Here is a 26307-nt window from a genome sequence, read left to right on the forward strand (position 1 = left end):
CCTGCACAGCCAGTTGGACAGCTTGCAGTAGCAGTTGGTACACATGGCCAGGGTGTTGGATGGGCTGCAGAGCTTGCTGTGAGATGGTCTACTAGAGATAGACGTCCATCTGATAGATTTGAGCCCTCGATGCATTATATCTTGGTTACGGAATCAAGAGAGTCTCTCACCTATGATGAGGCTATGTGCAGGGTTGATAGTCACTCTTGGGAGAGGGCTATGCAGTCTGAGATAGACTTCCTGTACAAGAATATGACTTGGGATTTGGTTGCATTGCCTCAGGGCAAGAAGGCTTTGCCATGCAAATGGATGTACAAGCTGAAAAGTACCCCTGAAAACCCCAAGCCGGCTTATAAGGCAAGAGTTGTCGCTAAGGGTTTTAAACAGGAGCATGGAGTTGACCTTGATGAAGTCTTTTCTCCTGTGGTCAAGATGACCACCCTACGCTTGGTTTTGGCCTTAGTTGTGCAGCTTGACTTGGACTTGTACCAGATGGATGTTAAGATTGCATTTTTGCATGGGGATTTGCATGATGAGATATACATGGAACAGTCTAAGGGCTTTACAGAACCTGGCAGGGAGCATCTAGTGTGTAAGTTGAAGAAGAGTCTTTATGGCTTGAAGCATGCACCTAGGGAGTGGTATCATAAGTTTGATGCCTTTATGCAGTCACAGGGCTACAACAGAAGTGCTATGGATTCGTGTCTTTACATGAAGAAAGCCCATGATGGCTCATTGCTTATTTTGGTACTTTATGTGGATGATATGCTGATAGCAATGAAAGCTCATGATGAGCTGGATACTCTTAAATCTCAGCTGAAGAAGAGCTTTGGGATAAAGGGTTTGGGACAGGTCTCTCACATTCTTGGTATGCGTATTAAGCGCGACAGGTATCAGAGACTACTCTACCTCTCACAGAGGGAGTACATTCATAAAGTCCTTGAGCGTTTCCGCATGCAGGACGTAAAGCCTATTGGCTGTCCATTATCTTCTTATGTGAAGGTTTCACAGGCCGATTGTCCGCAGACGGATGAGCAGAGGGCCGAGATGGTCAAGATCCTTTATGCATCATTTGTGGGTAGTTTGATGTATGCCGTGATAGCCACTCGTTCAGATATTACCTTTGTAGTTGGTGTTGTGGCATGCTATATGGCTATACTTGGCAAAAAGCATTGGGATGCCGTAAAGGGTATCATGAGATACGTGAAGGGCACAGCAAATATATGTATTTGCTATAGCAGCTAGAATATAGGAGTTGTGGGCTACACAGACTCCGATTATGCAGGACATGTAGATAGTAGGAAGTCCACTTCCGGCTATGTCTTTATCTATGTTGGAGGTACTGTTTCTTGGATGTCCAGGGTTCAGAAGTGTACGACTCTCTCTACTACTGAGGTCGAGTATGTTGTGGCCATTGAGACTTGCAAGGAGGCCATATGGTTGGGCCGTTTGGTTCATGATCTTAGGATTGATACTATACCTTCACTGCATTCGGATTCTAGGAGTGCTATTCAGCTAGCCAAGAATCTGGTTTTCCATGCGAAGACAAAACACATTGAGGCGAGGTATCACTTCATACGTGGGGTTGTGGAGGATAAGTCTGTTGACATTGTCAAGATCTCCACTGATGAAAATCCTGCAGATTTGCTCACGAAAAGCCTCACTACTGAGCGCTTTGCCTTCCTTAGGAGATTGATGGATGTTGGATGAGATGGCGTTTTTTCTCATCCTGTTGTACATGTGTACATTGTACTGTCTTTTTTTTTTCTTTTCACTCCTCACTGGGGCAGATTCACCTTTAAGTGGGAGGTTGTTGGGGGTAAAGTTGTCTTTGCCTAGCCACACGTGTATTATTACACTGACAGTACCCGCTACTGCACATTGCAGGTGGCGGACGCCCGTCACCGTCACTTTATTCTTTATTCTTTTAGTGACAATTTGAATAAAGGAAGGCCCGGTCACACATTGTAACTGTTGGAGTTCCCATTTATGTCTCTCTCTCTTCTTGCTCTTGCTCTCTGCCATAGCTTACTTTCAAGCAAGCTTTGATCCTTCTCACCTTTCATGTTAATCGTGCTTCAAGAAGAGAATTAGTTGAAGTATGGTTGATTAAACCAGACAATATTGAAAGTTTGAAGGATACATAAACATGCAAAATAGAATGATGTAAATTAATAATCTATGCGGCTGACATGAGGTTGGAAGTGTTGTAAGATTGACCTACTGATGATATGTTTGAAGGCACAACTAGATTATGATTGCTGAGTTTGAATGATTTGTTTAAAAAAAAGATATAGAAGTGTTATGTCTAATTTTGGAGACTAATTTCCAAATGGCTGCATTTGGAGCTACCAAGGCAATACTTGAAAGATTGCCTCTAGACCCATTAGAACTATTGTTGAGTTTCGTGACTTCATTTGAAATCAATGGCACTGAAGCATGAAAACTTATCCAAGGTGAAAGGCATATTCGCATACTCTTGCAAGAGAAAGCAAAGTGACCAACAAAGCAAGAGAAAGCAAACTCTTGAATGGTTGAGATGATGCTAATATTAATTAAGGTTTTTAGAGTCCGTTTAGTTCTTATTTATCAATAAAGCCCCCCTAGTGAGGAATGAGGAGATTCGACTTGCCAATGCTTTGCAGTAACGTTGAGAGCTCCATGCACAAGCTTGTTGGACCAACCTTGCTACAATCGGTGCGGAAGATTGTGGTAGATATATGACATTTGTCTTCTAAGATGACCAAATTACTAAGGTTCTATAGAACAAAGCTCATTATGGCCATTTATCATGGAGGTTTAGGTGTTTGACATTGATCCGAACTAGTTCACATTTTTCACCAATACCCAAGGTTTGGAGAGGATATCGCAAAGTGGGCCACTCGCCTTGCAGCTTTAGATGGCTAGTTGTGGGAGTGATTTAAGATCGATTGTAGTTGCTAAATCCTAGTCCTTCTCAATCACAACAATCACTCTACTTGTTGACAAAAACATCATCAAGAGATGATGTGAGGACTCCAACTCTCTCATCCTTTGATAATTCCTTTTGAATAGGAATAGGAGATCCAAGCTCAATCCTAGAAGGCCCATTCATAAGTGCTGAATCATCCATTGACATTGGCTCTTGTTTTGGATGGCTTTGAAGGCTTAACATCATCATGTGAAGAATTTTCCCTTACAGCTAGTCCTTAGCCTTGTCTCGTTCTCTTCTTGCTCAAGGTTTGTCATAGTATCCCTTTTTAATTAAAAAGCCATCACTTCATGTCAGATGGCTCTGAGAAGACCATAAAAGCCAAAGGAAAAGCAGTCAGAAGAAATGAGCACGAGCGATCCTTTCACCTCCCAGCCTTGCCTAGTTTATTGCTGGCCCGACCCATCGTGATCCGATTGCCAGTCGTCAAACCTTGGTGAGTCCTACTATTCTTGGACTCTCTTTGGTTAATCGGTTTCGTCCTCGAAAACGATACTTGGAAGGTCTAACTGTAAATTGGGAAACCTTTTCTTTAAATTACTTACTCGCTTCCAGGTTGAGCTTTCTTCTGAACAATCTTTCCACTTAACCAAACATTCTTGATAAATAGTATTCCTTGTTCGTCTATTATGAACATTTAATATTCTTTCTGGTTCATGTGGATTAGATTGGTAATTTAATAGCTCCTCAATATCATCATTTAAGATTAGATTATCCAAATCACCCAGCTTCTTCCTTAATTTACTTACATGAAAAACTGGATGTATTTTACTACCAGCAGGTAGTTGGAGCTTGTAAGCCAATTCTCCCACCTTTTTAAGTATTATGAAAGGACCACAGTACCTTGGTGAAAGCTTTGGACATTGTTCCTTTTTCATAGTTTTAGTTTGTTCAGGCACCTTAAGATAGACCAACTCTCCTTCTTCAAAGGAGATGTCTCTTCGGTGAGGATCTGTATATGCTCTAGCTCGATTTTGAGCCTTTTTAATATTTTCTTGAGCAAATTTTAACATACTATTCATATCCTCCAAAAAGTCTTTGGCTGCCTGAACCTTTTCCTTATGCAGTCCTACTACATAAGAAGCTCTGGGTTGAAACCCATACATTAACATAAATGGACTATATCCAGTGGAAGAGTGCTTGGCACTATTATATGCAAACTCTGCTATGGGTAAATACTCTTCCCAATTAGTTTGCCTTTTACTTACATATGCCCTAAGCATATCTTCAAGGATTTGGTTAACCCTTTCAGTTTGCTCATCAGTTTGCGGGTGATCTGCCGTACTCATGCTAAGTTTAGTATCCAATTTCCTAAATACTGCACGCCAAAATTGGCTATCAAATTTTCTATCCCGATCAGAAACTATATTTGCCGGAAGGCCATACAATCGGTATATGTTCTCTACAAGCAATCTAGCCAATTCTGGTGTTTTAACATCAGTTGAAGTTGGAATGAACCTAGCCATTTTGGTTAACCTATCCACAATCACCCACACAGAGTCGTGCCCCCTCTGTGTTCTGGGTAAAGCAACAATAAAGTCCATGGAGATACTCTCCCATTTTCTCGAAGGAATCTCTAGTGGATGGAGAAGCCCTCCCATTTTTAATCTTTCAGCTTTATTAACCTGGCATTTATTACATTTGACCACATAGTCAAGGATGTCTTTATTCATTCCAGGCCAATAGAACTGCCTTTTAATAAGACTATAAGTCTTATTAACTCTTGGATGTCTCGCGCTAGGGGTATCATGACACTCAAAGAGTATCTGGCGCCTTATTTCTATATCTTTCGGGACACATACCCTACCCTTGTAGAGTAAATAACCATTATCAATGGTAAAATTCTTTCACTTGAATCCAGTTTGAGCAACCCCTGATGCTCCATTTCCTTGTTGAACATCCTCAGATATTCCTTCCTTAGTAGAAGCACTTTCATTTGGATTCCCATTTTTTATTGCTTCCCATATGTTGGAATATGCCGGATCAACCTGGCATTTCCCTTTTAAAGATTTAAGCAAGTTGGAAGTGAACTGAGTAAAACTCAATTCATTGATGATGGGCATTCTGCTGAGTGCATCAGCTACTATATTATACTTTCCTTTTCTATATCTTATCTCATAGTTGAACTCTTGGAGGGGTTCGGCCCATCTGGCTTTACGCCTGTGTAAATCCAGTTGATCATTAAGCCACTTAATGCTTTCATGATCCGATAAAATCAAAAGTTTGGCACCATACAGATAATGCCTCCAATTTCTTCATTGCATGTACTATTGCATATAGCTCCCTCTCATAAACAGAATAATTCTGTTTGGCACGGTCTAATTTCTTGCTTTCAAAAGCAACTGGTCGACCTTCTTGTAATAAGACCGCGCTTATCGCCTTATCACTGGCATCAGCTTCAACCACAAATGGTTTATTGGGATCCACTATTAATAATACTGGAGCTGTAGCAATAGCTACCGTAAGTGTTTGAAAACTTTCATTTTGGTCTGTTCCCTAATTAAAGCTCTTTTCTTTCCCTTTAAGTTAGTCTGTCATTGGAACAGCTATTTTGGCATAATCTCGAATGAATCTACGATAAAATCCAGATAAACCTAGGAAGATCTGCAGCTCTTCCAGGTTCCTTGGAGATGGCCATTCAATAATTGCCCTTACTTTTTTTGGATCCATGTTGATTTCCTCTTTCGAGATAATATGCCCCAAATATTTGATCTCTTGTGCAAAGAATTCACATTTAGTTTTCTTCGCATAAAGGGAATGTGTTCTTAACAGTTGGAATACTAATTGTAAGTGTTCCAAATGTTCTTCTCTTGATTTACTAAAGATCAAGATATCATCCAAGAAGACTACTACAAAATGTCCTAGATAGGGCCGTAAAACACTATTCATCAGTTTCATTAAGGTAGCTGGTGCATTAGTGAGGGCAAAAGGCATCACCAAAAAATCATAATGCCCGTATCTAGTACGAAATGCTGTCTTGGGAACATCTTGTGCCTTAATTCTTACTTGGTGATAACCTGATCTTAAATCTATCTTTGTGAAGAATTTTGCCCCTTGTAATTGATCAAAAAGATCTTCCATTCTGGGCATAGGGAATTTATTCTTCACCGTTATTTTATTAAGTGCTCTATAGTAAACACAAAGTCGCATAGAACCATATTTTTTCTTTACTAATAAAATTGGTGAAGCCCATGGTGAATTACTGGGTTGTATAAACCCTTTATTAAGGTAATCCTTAATTTGTCTTTCAACTTCTTGATGTTGTGTTTCACTTAACCTATACGGTGGTTTAGAAATAGGGTGTGTATCCTTATTTATGTCAATTGGGTGATTTATATCACCCCTATCTGGTGGAAGGCCACTTGGTAAATCAGAAGGAAACACATCTTTAAAATCATCTAACAAACTACTTAATTCATTATTTACGTTCAACTCACAAACATAAGAAAATTGTTGCTTTATATTACAGAAAGTGAAAGTGTTCTGTACAGGAAGAGACCATAACATATATACCTCACAAACTTCCTTCTTTATCAGCTTCTGAACTTCAGTAGAACACATCAAAGGATTATCAGATACTTCATGTTCACCTTGAATGACAAAAGTCTTACCATCCCTTTCAAATTCCAGTGTATTATGATGGTAACTACGTTTTAAGGATGGTTCCACGAATGTCAGACGGCTCTGAGAAGACCATAAAAGCCAGAGGAAAAGCAGTCAGAAGAAATGAGCACGAGCGATCCTTTCACCTCCTAGCCTTGCCTAGTTTATTGCTGGCCCGACCCATCGTGATCCGATTGCCAGCCGTGAAACCTTGGTGAGTCCTACTATTCTTGGACTCTCTTTGGTTCTAGGCTCCCCTAAACCCCGTTCGGGCGCTCAAGAGCCCGGACGGTCATCCTCGTGCATGATCCCCTTGATTTACCTTAATGTCACATTAAATGTCACATTAATGTTTGTGACCTTAATGTCACATTAAATATCACTTAAATGTCACATTAATGTCACACTTCACCTTCTACTAAGTGCTGAATTACTCATTGACATTGACATTGATGTTGACATTGACAACTTAAAGGCTGGGCATCATGAGCTTTATTCTTTTTTTTGCTCAAGTATCTCGATGGTATGTTTCTTTTTATTAGAAAGCCATCACTTCACCTTCGATCACCCACGTGTTGTGAATTAAATGATTGACACTTGTTCTTATGAAATTGCTTATTAAGGTTGACAATTGTTTTGGACAACTATGAAGGCTTGGCATCATTATTTGTCTTATGAGATTTTACCGTTGCCCATGCATGGGCTGCACTCAAGGGGTTCTCAGCAAGGCTATATTGAAATACCCAAGGGTTTTGTATTTAATTGGTTTGGTCCTCCGATATATTGAGATATTCCCCTCGGGTTGCCAATGGATTTCTTCAAGGGGTTCTTGGTGAGGTTATACTAAAATATCTGAGAGCCTTATATGTAAGTAATTTGGCCCTCTTGATAATGAAGATATTCCCCAAATGCATATTTGCCATGTAGAGTACTACGCGCTCTCATATCATTCAAGTTCAAAGAAGGCCAAATGGCAAACAATTGTAACACTATTGCAATGTATGCGCAAGAGAGGTCAAAGATTGTAATTTGTAAATATAAGTCTGAAGACTACCCAAGTGTAGGCACTGCATTGTGCCAATCATTGTACCGACTCCTTGAAAGCTGCAGGAAGGCACATGGGTGTGGAGATAATTGATATTATGGTAATTTGTTACAGCCTAATGACTATTATTATTTCTTGCAAAGAAATATACACTTCCCATTTAAAATTTCTCATTGTAAAGGTATGACATAAGATAGCTGATCAGATTTTGGCACATTTTTATTGGAAACGAAGTTGGGTTTTTATTAGGTCTTGCATGTTTGACAATGAAAGGATTGCCCTAAGGTAGAGGCTATTTGGAAATCAAGAGTGTGTTATATCATCAGAAAGTTCTCCAATTTGGCAAATTTATTTTGCTTTTGCTGAAGAGTAGCATATGCAAATGTGAATTAAGGGTTTATTAGTACTCATTGGTCAACTAGTTCTATTGAGGGATCAAATCTGTGACAACTAGCTTTTGGCTCTTGTGGAATGTCCTCAAATGAGCATAAACTTGATTTCTGAAATTTTCTTAGTAGAGTGCACAATAGAAAGGAAACATGAACATTGGGACAAAGGAAGAGAGAGAGACTACAAGAAAGATGATGAGTCCCTGCACATAGCCCATAGCATCAGTGAGGGCACCGGATCAAGTTGATGATGACGGCAATATTGGAGATAGAGAAAGATGACGGAGTCAAAGTGTGTACTTGCCAAGGAAAAAGCAAGATGATTTACCTAGTGAGTGGGAGAGGCTATATATATCCAATTGTCCCTAAATCTAGCAGGCTTGCACCTTGGGCCCTAAAAATGGGCTTACCAGCATTTAATGCTAGAATGTATAAAAAAAATCGACTGGAGGAGTATGCACAGAAAGGCAATGAAATAGCTGCTCTAGAATGAGCTATCTCCTCTCTCAAAAGAAGTGACGGACATGTCAAAGCTCCAAAAGTCCTCGTTTGACTCAAACTGAGGCTCACAGGCTGGAGATGACAAGGCATGACAATCATGACTACTAACACCCCCTGCGAGATCCATAGCAGCTAAGAAACGCGTTTCTTTGAATTTGAAATATACGAAACCTTTCTGAAAGTACGAAACGTTTCTAAGAGTAAAAAACGTGGGTGTTTTTTTTTTTGGTGAGTTGGAACCCAAAAGATGGTTTGTTGTTTAGCCTTAGACTTTCCTTTCTTCGTTTCCCTCCCTCCCGTGCCTACAATAAAAGCTTTGGTGGATGTGGATCCATTGGCTATCTCTTTGGCGCTCTTGTCATGCTCGAAAACAAGTAGTGCAAGCTCCTTAAAAGAAGCTTCTCATGAGTCCTTTATGTAGAAGACATCAAATTGGGGAGATAGTAGTTGAGTCAAAAGAATGATGGCCATGTCCTCTGGAGAGATCATCTTGCCAAGGGATACTAGCTCATTCCGTACACCCTTCAACCTGTTGATATGATCCTTTAGGGAAGGAGAGTCATGAAGAGCGAGCATTCGCTATTTCTTCTCAAGAGTAATCTGGTGGGCAAATGTCATTTGATGGTACAAAGAAGCAAGCTTTGTCCACAACTCCATGGCTTTCCGGAACCTGTGTACATGCACTAGGATAGAATCCTGTAAGTCATAAAGAGGAAAGATCAAGCTCTGGGAGTTGAGCCAATCCCATAGGGATGCATGATCGATTGATGATCCAACAATGGGATCCTCCATTGGATAGGGAATAGGATGGGTAACAAATTCCCAAAGATCGAAGGTATGAAGAATGCACTCCACCTTATATGACCAAAGCGGGTAGTTTAAACCATCAAGCTGGTCTTCTTTGGACAAAGAAGGGGAGTACAAGCACCTATATAGAGATGGCATTTGAAGGCTAGCAGAACAGGCGTTTTGTGAAACATGGAGAGAATGGAGAGGAGAAGGATCTCGTACAAACGGGCTAGGTGACCTTCATCTTTCTTCACGATTTGTGCGATAGTCTTCATGAGAATCTTTCTACTGTTTGGAGGAGTGATGAGAATGCTCCTCATATGTATCATCAAAGCTACGAAACTAGTTGCAAGACATTTTTGATATTGTGCAAGATACCCACAAGAAACCAGGTAGGAGATAACAAGGCACACCAATCACGACTGCTAATAGGACCTTCCTAGTGTCACTAGTAAACAAAGCAAAAAAGGTATGGAAAAGCTGAGTAATTGTGAGGTACATGATTTTCAATAAGCAAACAGATTATATATTGTGTTGTGTGTTTGGGAAAAATTATTGTTTTGTAAAGAAATCATTTTTTCTGAGAAAGAAATATTTGTACTTGAAGATGCGTTTAACGTATCACAAAATGCCACCTTGTGGCATTGAAATGAGGCAACTGTGAATTATCCCTATTGGACATATGGACAATATCGTTTATACACGTTCCATCAAAATGATCTAGTCTAGTGGCATCGAAATGAGGCAACAGTGAATTATCCCTATTGGACATATGGACGATATCGTTTATACACGTTCCATCAAAATGATCTAGTCTAGTAACAGCTTGCTTACTTCAGTCGAAGGGATGGATAACATGCTTATTTATTGGTGATCCTAAGCATTACTTGATCACCCCCTGTATTGCTACTTTATAAGCATATGCATTGGAGAAATGTTCTAGAGTCGTTGAAAAGAAAGTTGCATATGCAGAGTAGTTGCAAGGTCTGTTCACTATATGCTGATTGCTTGATTAGAATATATGCATGTCATATACACATTTAAGCCAGCAGAGAGGATATGCTTTGACACACATCATAGTGGAGAAGGATGGTAATACTCAGCCATGATGAATATTCACAATTAACGGAAGAGCTGATGCAATCTTATGCTTTTGTCCAGTTGTAGGGAACAAATTTTTTCTGATCATTGTAGATAGGGAGTCATCCATGTGTACTTTGACATATATCATTTTTAACTGCCACATTTTGCATTATCAATCGATGATTCTGTATTTTAAATGCATCAAACAAATTGTGAAATCTGTTCAATATGTATATGCAGTTGACTCTAGCAGTATTGTTTACATAATATTGTTCATTTTTGTTGTGTGTTGCAACTTAGGTGATCCATGTTGTGTTTGAAACAGATCAGGTGACTCTACGGCTAGGATATGGACGATACCAGATGGCCCATCAGGATCCACGACTTTGAGCGTCCCTCTGAAGTCTCTTGTGCTGAAGCATTTTAAGGGCAAGACTAATGAAAAGAGCAAGGATGTGACAACACTGGATTGGAATGTAAGCATATAAGGCTTTTGAATTGTCAGAAGTGTATCTGTGTTACTTAGATCTAGAAGGTTGAAGGTTTCTATGGATGGCTTGACCGCTTTTTATGTTGGTTTTTTGGTGCATATCTGGATAGGGTGAAGGGACCTTACTTGCGACTGGTTCGTATGATGGACAAGCTAGAATATGGAGTAAAGATGGTAAACCTCTGTACTCTACTGACTTGTTTATGGTGGTTTTGCAATTTTCAAAAAATATTTTTATCACGACTTTTTCAGTGCTGCAGTGTTTGCAACACAGAAAAGTAGCATGTGTACAGGCATATACTGTAGGCTATTCGTTTTTGGTAGTATATCTCCTGTTTTTTTGGCTGGCTACATATACTACAAGCTGCAGGAAGTACATTGTTCTAGGTAACTGGGAGATTGCAGTATGCAAAATAGGGATTCCGGAGAAGGATTATATATGTTGTTCTATCTCTCATACGGCTGTTGTTCTCTATTGGGCACTCGTCTTTGTAACATACTCTTTTAAGATGTAAAAAGGAGTTTTTTCCCTTCCAAGTTCTCCAAAATGGATCTTTCTTCAAGCTACTAACACTTCAAAGCAAGGTACAGTGATTAAGGTAAGGACGTAACCTGAGGCTATGGAGAGATCATAGCAAGGTCTTTGTTCAGTACTTTCCATCCTCTGTCTATAGGAAGCTTTGTGATTAACACTTCAAAGTGTGCTTCAGACTTTTCAGCCATAGAATGCTACACAGATATGTCTTAAGACTCATGGATCTGGGCTCATAAATGCATCATGCTCTACTTCTTAACTACATGTGTGAGCTGTGAAGATGTGTGTGTTGAAGGCTTAGGTTCCTGCATCAGCTGCAGGACAAAGGAGAAAGATGGACTATGCTACTAGCAGTGTGAAGACAGAATGGCTGATATTGGTATCACTTGTCTACTTCTGGCAAACAGACAGCTGGGTATCACAAAAAGACAATGTTGAATATTATTGAAATGATTAAAGGAATATTGTCACTAGGTGGTTTTGTAAACTAGCACTAGTGTTATGGTAGCATGGGACTTTGGACAAATTGAAAACAAGGTCTGAGTCAAGGCATTTCAGTCCTTAGTGCATCAGAAGCGCTGTGACTAACACTTTGTGCTTCAGCTCTTTCAGCCTCAGCATATAGGGATCTGGGATCACTGCATCCTGTACTACTTCTCATCTTCGTGTGAGCCTAGTTGAATGTTTTGAAAGTGCTTTCTCACTTTTGGTAACAGAGCTCACTTTTTGAGTTCTAGAAGACAAAACAGTGTTGCTCAGCAAGAACAGTTGAATGAAAAGAGTAGTGGTGTTTCTTTTGCTGCAAATGTTGCCATCAGATTAGATGCCTATCATTAGGGGCTGTAGCCTATGAAACATTTCTGCTCTTTATATTTTCTTAGGATGATTGGACATATTTTGTTAGAGTGTGCCATAAACAGTTGCTATGTGTGAGTGTATTATGCATGGAGCAGCTATGTTCCCGTGTCCTCTTCAACTTGTTCATGTTCCTTTGTGAGCTAGAGGAAGGAGTACAAAAGAACTCATTAGCAGCAGATTGAAGATGCGAGTGACCTATATTGCTATTACTCATTCTTATCTCTGCAAGCAGCAGCTGGGTGAAGAAGCCAATATAATCCAGTATGTGCTAGTTCTTTAGTCTATTATCACTGAAAGGAAAATTATAGTTGCGAGCAATATTATTGAATATGCAGTTATAGGTGGTTGTGTAGGGGTCAGCTGAGAGTATGGACAAATGAAAGCAAGCTCTAAGTTCTATTCAGTCCTTTCCATTCTCTGTGCACACAAAGCTCTGTGATCAATCCTTCAAATGTGTTTGAGAGTTTTTACCCACAGAATTAGCTTGGTGATTTGTCTTGGATTCAAGAATCTGAGATGAAGATGCTTTACAAATTCTCGCAGCATTCTGAGTCATAGATAGGTGAAACATGGCTCCTTGGCAAGAACAGCTGAAGCCAAACAGTAAATCTGTTCTTTTTGTGGCACAGCCTAAAAGCTGCAAATCAGACATCCCAATTCCAGCCTGTCCCCAAAGGTCCCAATCCCGTACCCTTGTTTGAGCCCCCATGATGGTGATAGGGGATGGCAATCCCGGTTCCTGTTCCCGTCCCATTTCTAAAACCCTTCCCATGCCACTATGTCACGAGCACCACCCTTAGGAATCTTACCACAGTTCACTTGCATCCTACCTATGTCCAATGCTTTATTTTTTGTCACTAGAATGAGAAATCAGCTTAATAATTTAAATAAAATGAAATGTGATTTTGGTACCTCTAGCTCTTGGCACGGTGACCATTGCATTGATAGGGAAGGAGTTGATATTGGGGCATGCAATGGACAAGTGTGTAGACTATGTGGTAAGAGGACAAGGCAAGAGGAACAAGCTGCAACCTGAAACTTTCATTAAATTGAAAGTTTGCTCCCTTAGGTTTTAAAGTAGATCTGATGCTTAAGTTTTGTCCAATGTGCAGCTCAGTTATATCCAAGTATTAATTATCCCTTAATAAAAGAGGAGATTTCATTAAGGAGGAGTTATTTAAAAAACTAATCTTGATTATATGTGACCTCTTCCTTGCTCATTTGAGAAGCCTAAGTTTGGAGGCAATTGTTCTTCTACTCTTCTTTGCTGTAGAAATTGCAGGTTTTAGCCATGCAACATAAGATAGCATGTGTGTAGTGAGAAGAACAACCAATCTTCTCTTGTTCCCATGAAAAATCCATTAGATAGCTTTGTAACTCTATTTATAGCAAGGTATGATGTTGTTTTTTATCTAAATTTCATCACAATAGGTTGAGGTATTCTCTTATTGTTTGAGATATTAAGCCTTGTGGATTTTTTAGATAACTTTGTCTCAAAGAAAGTGATTTTCTCGTAGCTTTGTCATGAGAAATCTCTTTTTTAATGAGAGAAACTGTGTGGAATTGCATAGGGACTATATAGAACAATTGGTAAAGTGAATGCTTCATGAAGTCAGGCTCAAATGTTGGGTATAAGCTTTAGGGTTTGACAGAATGAAGTGTTCTTTCACACTTTTGAGTACTTCAAATTTGGTTGGAGATCAACATTGAAGGTGACTAGGTCATGGAGATGCAACCATTTATACTAATTTGGAGTAGAGAAAGTAAAATTATAGCTGTTCCATCATCACGGGAAATGCACGGGAAACTTGGGAGAATATAATATGAGACCTAATGGAAAGCATATGATAAGGACGAGAGCAATTTCCATTTGGTTTCAGATATGAATTGAATGCTCGTTTGTTGTGCTAGCAATACATGTTCAAAGTGCAAGTTTGAGTTTGGTTTGGCTTGATGGTGAGTTGGGTGTCCAAAGGTCAGTTCCAAGCATTAGGATTGATGCATGAACAAAGTTGAGACTTCACAAGAAGAAAATATTAATTTGGAAGTGAAATTTGCGTGTATTATCAATTATTTGTAATGTACGATAGTATGGGATCATATTTGCACTTGGATATCACTTTTACGAGTCAATTGGACAAAGTACAGCCTGTATTCATATGCGTTACACTTGTTAGAGTATGAATGCATAGATTTGCTATGCACTTGGTCAAGGTTGGTGAGAGTAATAGAGGATACTACATTGGAGACAAGTTTGGGCTGATTGAAGAGCAATACATAGGGAAATCACTGGCATTGAGAGAGTGTTAGTTTGTGATAGCATGTCACTTGTGATTCATGCAAGCTTTGAATAATGGTAAAGAAATACGAAAAGGGGTAATAACCTTTGGGACTTATCGGCTGTTTTCTACAATGCAAAAGCATTGCAGGTCTTTTATTCATTGTATCTTTTGTTTATTTGTTGATTTATTTCATGTGTGCAAGTTAATTTTAATGTTTACTACTCTTTAGATTATTTCCAAAGATTAGTCTCATTTTAAAAAAAAAGTTTCTAAGATTAAGGGAGAGAAAGCAAATAAAAAGTTTTGTGTAATGCATTTTATATATTTCTTGTTACTATTCTTGAATATATGTAAGTGAAATTGACCATTTAATAAATAAATGGCATACAAACTCTTTTAATTTAATAAATAGAAAAATCAGAAAGCCACAACATAGACAAAGCTAGATTATCCTTACACAATTTCACAATCTCACTCAAACACGTACACTAAGTTGGCCTAAAACCATTGCATCTCTTAAAATGTTTTTAAATATATTCCAAAGAGAATGAAGTTTATAAGAGAATTGAATACCTTCATTAATTTGTGTGAAAGGCAAGCACCATAAGCCATTTTATCCTATCAAGGTGTTCAAGAGAGTGCTCAATAGCTCTTCCATATGGAAAAGAGAGGTTTCAAGCTGCCCTTTGTTGTCTTGAATAGTTTAGGATAGAGAAATCTCTTAGAACTTCTTACATTGCCAATAGCACATTCTTGCACTTAGTACGAGTAATATCTTGATCCTTGCTTAATAGTCTTGAACACATACTAAAATTGGCCTTTAAAAAAAATCTAAAGGACAATAATCATAAAATAATTTACATACATGAAATAATTTAGCAAATAGACAAAAGACTCATTAAATAGAAAAGCTGGAATATTGTTGTATGATAGTCAACATGTGATGGGTGATAAGCCCCAAAGGTTGGTATCCCTTTCGGTATTTATTTATCATTATTCGAACCTTGCACATGAATCAAAAGTAACTTTTTGTTACAAACCAATGCTCTCTTAATACCAACGATTCCCATGTGCTTTGCTTTTAAATCATCCCAAACTTGTCTCCAGGATGGTGTCCTCACTTGCTCTTACCAACCTTGAATAATTGCATGAAAAATCTATCCATTCACTCTCTAACAAGCATAATGCATAATAATACATGTTTGGAGCTCAATGACTTGTAAAATTGATATCCAAGGTGTAAACTTAGTCTCACACTACTGTATGTTGCAAACAATGTATAAAACATGCACAGTTCCAAACTAATCCGATTTGCTCTACAAAGTATCAAGCTTATTTATGCATCAATCATAGTTTTTGGCTCTAATATTTATACACCCAGTTTATTGTCAAAATAAGTAAATTCAAAATTACACCTCCAATCTATATTTCTATCCTACAACAAATCAACTTTCAAATTATGTGTGAAAACAAAGGACAATTGCTAAGATCCCTATAATAGGCATTCCATAACAGAATTGCCTTGCAATTCTGTTATTTTTCCATTCATTTTATACAATAGAATGATAGTATCTAAGTTATTTTATGTGGCACAATTGATTCACCTTGAATATTGGCCTCTAGTCAACTGTATAGTGATCAAACATGCACATGAACGCTTTCACTTGCCAAATTCTAAAAATGACAGCCAATGTTTGAGCCCAATTTTTTAGGAGCATTTGCTTTGACAATTGTCATGCATAGTCTCATGTAATCCCATACTGTTCCTCTCACAAATGGAAGGATTTCTTGCGATGAAATTGTAAGAAAATCACATTTAATGCGACAAAGTTGTCGAGAAAGTGCATAAGGCTTGAGATCTTAGAGGAGATAGAGGATCTTAGCATGTATTAGTGTAATAATTGTTTTGAAGAGAATTAGGTCAAAAGCAACAGCATAGCTTGCTGTGAATGGAGTTAGAAAGCCACTTGATCGATTGTCCATGCGGAGGGGAGAAAATTGGATACTGTCTTGACTCCATACATGCTTTCAATTGATGTTCCATGGTTGAAAATAGCAACTTTTGTAGCAAAGAAGAGAAGAATGGTTGTCCCCAAATTCCTGCTTTTCATTAGAGAGAGAGTGATTCCGAATCAATCAGCTTTCTAAATCAGTATAATGAGTTGCTTCTTGATCCAATTTCGTTTTTGATTAAGGGCTAAATAACAACGTAGTCATTAATCATAAATGAGCTAACTCTCATTGGACCAAACATAAGCGGAGGGCTTATTTGGTATCAGTGCACCACAATTTATTCAAAGTGCATGCCTTGATTTGGTTGCTCAAACAACACTTGTCCACATCACTATCAAAGTTTCTATGAGTGCATGGGTGGAAAAAGCCTTTAGCCATCAGTTGTATTAGTTTGATATAACAAATTGCTAAATTTTCTCCTATTGTCTCTTCTACTTATGTTGTTATCTTTTGCTGTGCCATTGTTTCTTTCAGTGTGGAGTACCAGATCTCATGCCACATGTCAGACATCAGTGCATATACAGCCGATATCAGCCATGTTGCAGTTTTTGGCCAAGCAATTGTAGAAAATGGCCAATTACTGTGTGCAATCTTTTTCTCTAGCTTCCACAGCTGCTGACCCAGCAAAAAATGAGCAGTGCTGTCCAAAAGCAAGTAGAAAAGCAAAGTATCTTAGCTTTAAATCAGAATGGAGCTTTGGCTTTTGGTTTTGTTTTGAGAAATTAAATTCTTAAAATTAAAAAATTTGTGATGTTACTTTACTGATACAATTAAATGTAATGACATATCAGTAGAGCCATGACTATCCTATCAGTAGAGCCACCTCAGCAGTACCAGGTCAGCATGTGGTTATGGTTGTAGTTAGATAAATTGTCTTGTACCTCTTTCCTTGAGAGAATTGTTTTGTTTAAAACAGAGACTTTGATTCCTGATCTACTGTCCAAAGCTAGTAACACTAAATGCCCACCATGCAAACGTGTAGACGTACTAATTTGTTTATACCACCACTATACACACAAGTGTTATACCCTGATAATTTGGGGTTCATTGCACAGTCACAGTTTCACAAATTTCTCAGGCTTGTAACAGCAGGTAAAACAATTGTTAACTTGATGGCTAAGAAAGAAGAGCATCTCTAGAGTGTATCATTGTTGATAACAATTTTCCTATGCAATCAAGTAAAGCATTTGTATTTTGATTTGCATCCATTAGAAAAGGATCCTCTAAACTTCAACTTTTAGAAGTTATGATCTAAAAGACCAATGCTTGTCTTGATAGATTAGCTTCTCTACACATAATTTGTCAGTTGATACCATGAAGCAATCTGTTGATACTAACTTTTATCTTAAACAGGTGAATTGAAGAATACACTAAACAAACATAAAGGGCCTATTTTTTCTTTGAAATGGAATAAGAAGGGAGACTGTTTATTAAGTGGAAGTGTAGATAAGACAGCCATAATCTGGGATGCAAAAACTGGTGATGTGAAGCAGCACTTCGAGTTCCATCAAGGTGAGTGGTCTTAAAGAAATTTTAAGAATAATATGTCTATGGTACTGGATATACGATCTGAAAATCTGAATTGCTTTGGTCTCACGGATATATATATATCTGTATTGTTGGATGTTCTTCCTGGGTGCTTGATTCTAATACAATTTCCAAACATAATCTGTCCGAGAGCTGTGTCTAATGATCCTGGCTCTCAATATATCATACTAGATTGTGTTTATGTGTATCTCCATCATGTCTTTCAAATGATGCTGATTTGGCCCTCTCTCCATATTCCATCTGCCCTCCTGGTGTTTCTGTGAAATTGTTGTGAAACCATGCAAAATGTGTCGGTTGATTACTTTTCTAATGAACTAATTATTTCAGACAAAAGGTGGTGCCCCTCGGTCCTTTATACAAAGAAATGTTGCAAGCAATTATTTTGGTCTTTAGCTGAACCGGTTTACATCTAGTGCACATCCATGTCATTGTGCATGGAACACAGAATGGCTGCCTGCTACCTTTCTTAACTATTCAAACAAGCATTTCCTGTGTCAAACAAGGCCCCACAGATGAAGGCCAGAAAATCAAGTTTACTATCTATACGACAATTTGGGAACTACTTACAAGACTGTACTTTTCTATACAATTCACATAAAAAATATTGACATATATTAGAATTTTGGAATCACTTGATGAATTCCAACAAAGTGATACAATTCATGCTGAAACTAGGAACATTGTTTCTCTATTCGGTGTTGGAAATCGTGTTTCTGGGTTAAAGTTGCAGAATTATAGGCTCTAAGATGCTGATTCATGTTTGTTTTGCCATATGACAGCTCCGACATTGGATGTGGATTGGCGGAACAATGTGTCATTTGCAACTTGTTCGACTGATAAAATGATTCATGTTGGTAAGCTGGGTGAGGCACGTCCTATAAAATCATTTGCTGGACATCAGGTATACTGTCTCTCATTATGACAAAGACTAGTTAATAACTTTTAAGATTTTTCGTGTCATGTATGTGTATAAAACTGTTTTATATGTGCTTTAACATACGTGCTTGTGTGTGAGTGTCCCTAATAGCTGAAAGACAAGTGTGGACTGATAGACAGTTTGGATAGAAACAGTGAGTGAGAAAAGTATGGATCTGTACAGTAGTACAAAAGCAATCCTAGAATCTTGCCAAAAGCTGGAAAGGTGGAGACTGAAAAGCTAAGCTTCCTTCTTTGGGAAATGGCGACGAACACTGGAGGTCTGCAGTCCAATGTAATCAGACAAATGCACATCCTGTTGAAGATTAAAAACATGGCTGCTCCCTGCTTGAGGCCAAATCCTCTTGGGTCCTTAGTGGATGCTATCGTGGTTGGGCGCATCCCGATAGCAGCAGCAAAGACTGTGCAGTTGGGACTGCCAGTTACTATTTGGCACTAAAAGAAGGGCATGGACTCCAAAAGGCTAGCCATGAGGACACCAAGATGCTGAATGTAACTCCTGGTGAAAGGGGCAAGTTGCAGCACCAGGAGGCTGCACAAAAGGTTGCCATGGGCAGCTAGCTGGTCACCCTAGGAGAGCAGTGCTACTATTAATGGGCTAATAGCATCAAAAGGTTGCCAACAATGTCTCCTTGTATATCCATACGAGTGCTGCCATGGGTAGACTCTAGGAGTATGAATAATTGTGGGAAATGCAAATCTTCCTGCTAGCACACGGCTGAAATGCAGCATGAGTCCTGCACTTCTTTGCAGTGAAAACCATTCTGCCTTGCTGCAAGACCGTGCTTTTAACATGTCATAATGTGTGGGTGCAGAAGCATGTGTGATATGGAAAGCAGTAGATGAATGCATGAAGGCAATGCCAAATCTGCTTAGTTATGATTCATGAATCATGAGATGCAACGACAGCATGGGCAAGGGGTCTGATGAGAGATGGAACTTGCCCAAAAGGATGCAGGTAAAAAGGGCCAAACAAAACAGTGGGCTGTTGGCATCCATTCTATATGTAGGCATAATCTGGGACGAGACACAGGAATATAGGGTAGACCTAAACTGGCCAACTCAGACCCTGTGCGTCTCCAAATTGTGGACAGAGTTCCTAACGTTCCCCAGTGACTCGATGATGAAGATCACATGCAGGGGATGGTATTGGTAACAGATGTTGCAAGGTCTTGTGTTGGTCTCTTGTGGATGAATGCAAGTACCTCCATAAATTTGCTTGGGTTCTTCTGCACTTATTGCTATGTGTGACTGGAATGGTGCTCCTTGAAGGCCTTGACCATTATACAGCAACGCTTGACAAACCTTGGGTTCTTCACAGTAGAGTCTGATAAAGGCAGTTGTCCTCAAGAGCATCAAAATTGCATCTAAATCGAGTTTTTTCACTAACGAGAGCTGTGCTTTCTTTTAACAGTATCTTAGCCATATGTTTGTCCTTCCAGTGCTATGACAGTAAGAGAACTGGCTGCTTTTCCTTCTGAAAGTTAGAGCAGGTGAACAGACAGCATATTCAACAGGTAGTTATAATAGATTCAGTGTTGGAAACTTTAATTAGGCACTTTGTTTGTGGCTGTTTGGGGTTCACTAGTTCCCTGGGGTCTCCTCGTGCTTTGAAGCTCTGAGATCAATGTTACAAAAGAGGCCTAGTGGGGCAGTCCAGTCTTGTAAAATGAACCTACTGGATTTATGCTGCCAAAGAATACACAAAAGCTAGAGTGAACAAAGAAGGCAAGAGCAACAATGAATATTAACCCACCAATTGCAGAGAGATGTTTGTTAAAATTACAAGTGGAAGCAAACATGATTGAAAGAAATAGCCTGTGAGCTTGGGTAAGCGGGAGCCTTTAATTTGAAATGCTTCCCTTACAGTTGCCACAACTGATCTTTCGATTGACAATAACGGACGCCATAAAGTGGGGAATTGAAGGACTTGGATCAATAAGGCTGAACTTAAATCATAGTCAGACTTTTAAGCTTTAACTATATAACCATGGCAATTTCCGTCTAAGCATATTTGGGATACAGATAGTACCATGATTTGCAATGATTTGTATTTCTGATTTACAGTGGTTCTTTCCCGAATAAAGACAGAATGGGTAGTGTCTGATGTGTTTTACTACCCAAACATTTTCCATTAGTACTAGGAAACAGCTGCGTCTTTCTGAACGACTAACCAACTCGATCTGCTTGTCTGTATATCTACAGGATGAGGTTAATGCCATAAAGTGGGACCCTTCAGGGCTGTTACTTGCCTCTTGCTCTGATGATTACACAGCAAAGGTCTGTCAAGCAGCACAGTTGGATGTCAAGGTTCAGTTTTTTTGGGTCTATATTTGAGACAATTTTGTTTTTCCAGATCTGGAGTCTTAAGCAAGATAAGTGTGTACATGATCTAAAGGACCACACAAAGGTAAGCAGTAGTTTAGGACATGCTGCCATTAGCTTTTACTTGAAAATTATGTGTTTGAGATGGTTTGATTTTTTTAATTGAGCAGGAAATATACACGATTAAGTGGAGCCCGACAGGACAGGGGACTAACAATCCTAATTTGCCATTGGTGCTTGCTAGGTATGCTTTAGCAGATCTGTATATTCCTGCTATAGAGCATAAACCGACTAAAGCCTGTGATACTTTTTTAAACCCTGGTTTTTGGTTTTCTGATTTGTTTTTCCTGGTTTTTCTGATTCTCCAGTGCATCATTTGATGCCACCATAAAGTTATGGGATGTAGAACAAGGGGTGCAATTATTCAGCCTGACTCAGCACAGGTTGACTATTAAGCAGTTGTCAACATCTTACATTCTCTCTCTGTGTCAGTCAGTCGGTCTATCTCTCTCTCCTGACAACATTCGTACTTTTTCAGTGAGCCAGTCTATTCGGTTGCTTTCAGTCCAAATGGTGAGTTCCTTGCCAGTGGTTCCTTTGATAAGTGCTTGCACATCTGGTCGGTTCAGGATGGAAGTTTAGTTCGAACCTACAGAGGCAGCGGAGGCATATTTGAAGTTTGTTGGAACAAAGAAGGTGACAAAGTTGCCGCTTGTTTTTCCAATAACACAGTCTGTGTCCTGGACTTCAGAATGTGATCAATCCTTTGTGAGGAATTTAGCACCTGAGCTATTTTTTTGTGCTGCTTGTTTTGCATTCTGACTTCACAAAGGTAGTTGTTTCGGTTGTATCTTATTGTTCTATCGGTGGCATCTGTGCCTTGCCAAAAAACTGACTCAACTTTCTCAAGCATCCTCTACTCAGCAAGTTTGCTGTTAAAGTCCACAGGTAGAATGAAAATTATGTATTCTTCAGAGTTATAAGAGCAAAAAAAATTTAGTTGGCTTCATTCTTTGTTGTAATGAATTCTAGATAGCCATAGGACTTATGATTTACTTACATATGTTGCACATTGCATGTGCTAGGTACCTGTATGGACACATTTACTGGGTTGTAAATGTTATTGCATAACATATAAAAGAGAGGGCTTTGTGGTTAGAAAGTTGAATACCGTACTTGATCTATTCCCACTTCGACATATTAATGAAATGTCTGACACTCTGAATTGCAATGAGAGACTATATAGAACTCATCTCCATGTGATGACACTCAGAAGCTTGTGTATGTACCTACGTGAGTGTCTTTCTCAGTCGGTTAAATCAATGCTAATGAGACTTCAAATTTGTGGATCTTGTTCTAAGTTTGTGTTTGCATGTTCATGTGCATGCATGCACTGGCTCTCTCAATTGGCTGGATGAATGCTAATGGGACCTTTGAGTGTCTGCACGTGCATGTGTGATAAAAACCTGCCATGCCATATGCATTGTGCTGGGCATGCATGCTTATGTGTGCATGTTGTGTTAACTTCTGTATGCATGTGGTGCGAGTACATTTTTCTGAAGCCACACAGAAAATTTATATTTGCATGATAAACCAAGGATGAGCTTCATTGAAGAAAGTAAGAGCATAAAAGTCTGAACCAAAAATCATATTCAAATTGGATGTAGGACATGAGCTTTGAACCTTCATATTTTATGGCTGTTGTGCCAATCACAATATTCTTGAAGGTCAACCTGTAAGTATGCTACTTTTCTAAATGTTTGATGAGGCCATAATCTTGCACCATTATATGCATCCTATACACTAACAAGAATGTGACCATCCAAATTTACATGGCAAGAAGTTGGAGTATGCCACTAATCAAGATGTGTTTATTGGACCTGAAGTAACATGCCTAAAGCCATAAGGATGCATGCTGAGGTGGCTAAAGGCAACAACTTAGTGCTAGAAGTACAATTGAAGTGCATCATGCTGATCAACAATCTAGGAATGTGTTCTCTCCATAAAGTAGTAGCTTTCTAGTGTAACTCTTTTCTATGTATGAGGTTGCCCACACATATTATATGTAGGAGTAAGGAAAGTTATGTGAAAAAAATTTAGCACTTTCAAGAGCCGCATTTAAGTCCTAAGAGCTGAGGTTATGATGCATGCATAAGGAAAAATTTTCATAAACCTTCCTTGCCCTCGAGGATCATTACACATTGAGGTTGCGCTTTGTGCTTGACGAAACAATATGCATTGTTAGCATAAACACTAGAACATCATAGGAAATGATGCATTTTTTGCTAGCCAAAAAACATGATACTTATGCCCTTGCACATCACACAGGGATGCTTTGTACTTGTGCAAGTATAAAAGGTCACTACCTTTTTAGTAGTGACTCCTTTGAAAAAATTCCATGGAAACATGTAGAATTCAATAGGTTACTAGATGTCTTTATCGGTAACATGACACGATAGTAGCATAGCTCTCATTTGTATCCCACACTCTTTCCACTCATTCATGATAGGAATGAAGGCATGAGAAGACATTGTGTAGAAGAGAGGGGGGGAGGAGGATATTGTGAACTCTCTACTATTATAAATCCCTAAAATTAGATGACCTTAATCTGGGCATTGCATAAAGATAGAATTTGCATTTTAATCAATTTTTCATCGTAGATTGAAAAGATAAAGAGAAATAAAGACGATGATATGAAACAAACTAGTGCGATCTTTGTAGAAGTCTATTAATCTTTTAAAAGAGGTGTAACTATAATAAGTTATAGCTTTGAAAATAGAGGCAGCTAAAAAAAGCCATATCTTTTTCAATGTAAAAGAGTTGTTTGACTAACTTAAAGGTGTAAAGTATTTTACTAAGACTAACCTTGGGCAAGGTTTTCATCAAGTTAGAATTAGAGCTTAAGATATTTTCAAAATTGGCTGCCATATTTACGTTAGTCAGAGGTAAGGCCGTTAGCAAGGTTGTGATTAAACTTTTAAGATTGACGACTTAGTAAAGCCACACCCCAAAATTAGGTTTGTCTATTGTAGCCATGTCAAGGTGATTGTAGTGAAGAATTGATTGGAAATGGAGATGGATGTAGCTATCCAAATAGCCACTTAAGGCCCACAAAAAAGCTAAAAAAAACATAACCTCCGCTCCATCATATATAGGGAGTGCAATAGAAAACTTAAAAATTGGATGTAAACCATCAGACGAAGGAGTGAGGGCTGAGGTCGAACTTCATGATGAAGCGGGAGAAGAAAACCTATCCTAACATATACCTAAGAATCACCATTTATCATATAACTTTACTAGACTATGCCAACTGTAGATGAATTTGAAGTGACCACTTAGAAATTCTACTAGTGGAGACACGTACATATGCATTTCTCTTTGTTTTAATTTTGACTTTTATACATTCTTTAAAGGGTACCTTAATAGCCTATTGTGTCCTAGGGAGGCATGGCATAACCCCCTAACATTCCTTGTCGAGGTTCTTTCAACAAAGGCTATCCATCCTCTTGCAGTCCAAAGTGTTAACCTGATACACAAGAACCTATGAATAACCACTAAAAAAGGTCTTAAAATGCTATTCATGATCCTGAACATGGTTTCTTGCATGACAAGGTCCTAAGTTTCTTAGGTTTCGTCCTTTATAATCCATCAACAAAACATAGCTTACAAGCCTTCTAGAACTTTAGCATCTTGTATACTTGTATAAAGGAATTGATCACAATATCCACTCCTTTGCAAATCTATTGTGATTCCTTGGGGCCCACATCCCCTTGCCCAAAATGTTTCATAACGTAGATGTCCCCTAGAGCTTTTAACTCACTGGTTGCATATCCTTAGTTTCAAGAGGTGTTGGAAATCCTTATGGATTTGAATTGAGCAAGGGAAACTCCAAACATTTCCCCAACACTCTTATACTTTGCATTCTTACTAGATTGATTGAGCCTTGGTCTCATTGAGGGTTTTGGGTTACCCAATGTTAACTAGAATCAAGGTCCAACTCATTCTTGTAATGCATGCAAATGACTAGCTTTCCTTGGCCAAAGACTTAGATAGTCATCCAAGACTACTGTACAAGACTTACATGTCATTGAAAGCATGTCTCTCAAGAGATGAAGTCTTTCCATACACTTGGTCTATATTGTCATTAGCTTGGTCTTGTGCCTTGATTGACACTTTGGGCTATGTGTAGAGATTGATTAGTCCATCATCATTGTATCAGTATTATTCTTCAATTAGTGAAGCATTCCTTCTTTATCTTTTGCTTTCTCTCTCTCTCTCTCTCTCTCTCTCTCTCTCTCTCTCTCTCTACTTCTCTTCATATTTCTGGTTCTCTTCCATTGCACTAACATTCCTTCTTTATCACCTAATTGAGGACATAGTCTAGAGATGTCTTATAAAACAACAAGTTTTCATCATGGTGGAGCAACCCAAATCTTTAAAATGCATATTTTCAGCCTATGTTTACTACGTTTATGGCCCATATAGGTGCTCTAGAGCCCAGTTGACCCTTCCGACAACTAGGCTATATCATCTAGGACCAAGCGATCTTGTCTAGTCATCAGACATCCCTTGCTTTCTACATTGTGTAGAAAACACAAATTTGGGTTTTGGAGGTAACCACATCCTGGTGCAGGTGATAGTATCTTGGTGTAGGCAGCAACTTCTTGGTTTTGCAGGCGATAGATTTTCCCTAATAGGCGACACATCTATAGTCTTTGTATAGTTGGTCGTCTTTTGTCTTGCCTGTTATCTCCATCAAAGCACATATTTTAGGGTAATTGCAGGATCGAAGATGTCTTATCAATTCACAAGCTTTGATGATTTAGAGGAGAAGCTTCTTTCTAGACACTCTTCGGAGCAGAGATATAATTATCTCACAATTGTAGTCAATGAGAGGAGTCCCCCATTTGCACTTGCCCCTCTTCTATTCATCCTTCAC

The 26307-nt window shown here is 38.8% G+C and overlaps 1 protein-coding gene across 1 annotated transcript in view; it reads left to right on the forward strand.

Moving 5' to 3' along the window:
- HOS15 (WD-40 repeat family protein) overlaps positions 1-22377 on the forward strand; it is an 82260-nt gene extending 59883 nt beyond the window's left edge. The window contains exons 7-15 of the mRNA XM_087681808.1: positions 10707-10857; positions 10982-11045; positions 17913-18071; positions 18887-19008; positions 21249-21323; positions 21400-21453; positions 21539-21612; positions 21737-21811; positions 21907-22377. Of these exons, the coding sequence (XP_087537934.1) occupies positions 10707-10857; positions 10982-11045; positions 17913-18071; positions 18887-19008; positions 21249-21323; positions 21400-21453; positions 21539-21612; positions 21737-21811; positions 21907-22126 (994 nt within the window). The 3' untranslated portion in view covers positions 22127-22377. The remainder of the gene's footprint in view (positions 1-10706; positions 10858-10981; positions 11046-17912; positions 18072-18886; positions 19009-21248; positions 21324-21399; positions 21454-21538; positions 21613-21736; positions 21812-21906) is intronic.
- Positions 22378-26307: the final 3930 nt, after the last annotated feature.

The sequence above is a fragment of the Lygodium microphyllum genome, chromosome 7, assembly GCF_053477565.2.
Source record: "Lygodium microphyllum isolate KBCC chromosome 7, Lygodium_microphyllum_v1.1.10, whole genome shotgun sequence".
In the NCBI taxonomy this organism is placed as follows: Eukaryota; Viridiplantae; Streptophyta; class Polypodiopsida; order Schizaeales; family Lygodiaceae; genus Lygodium; species Lygodium microphyllum.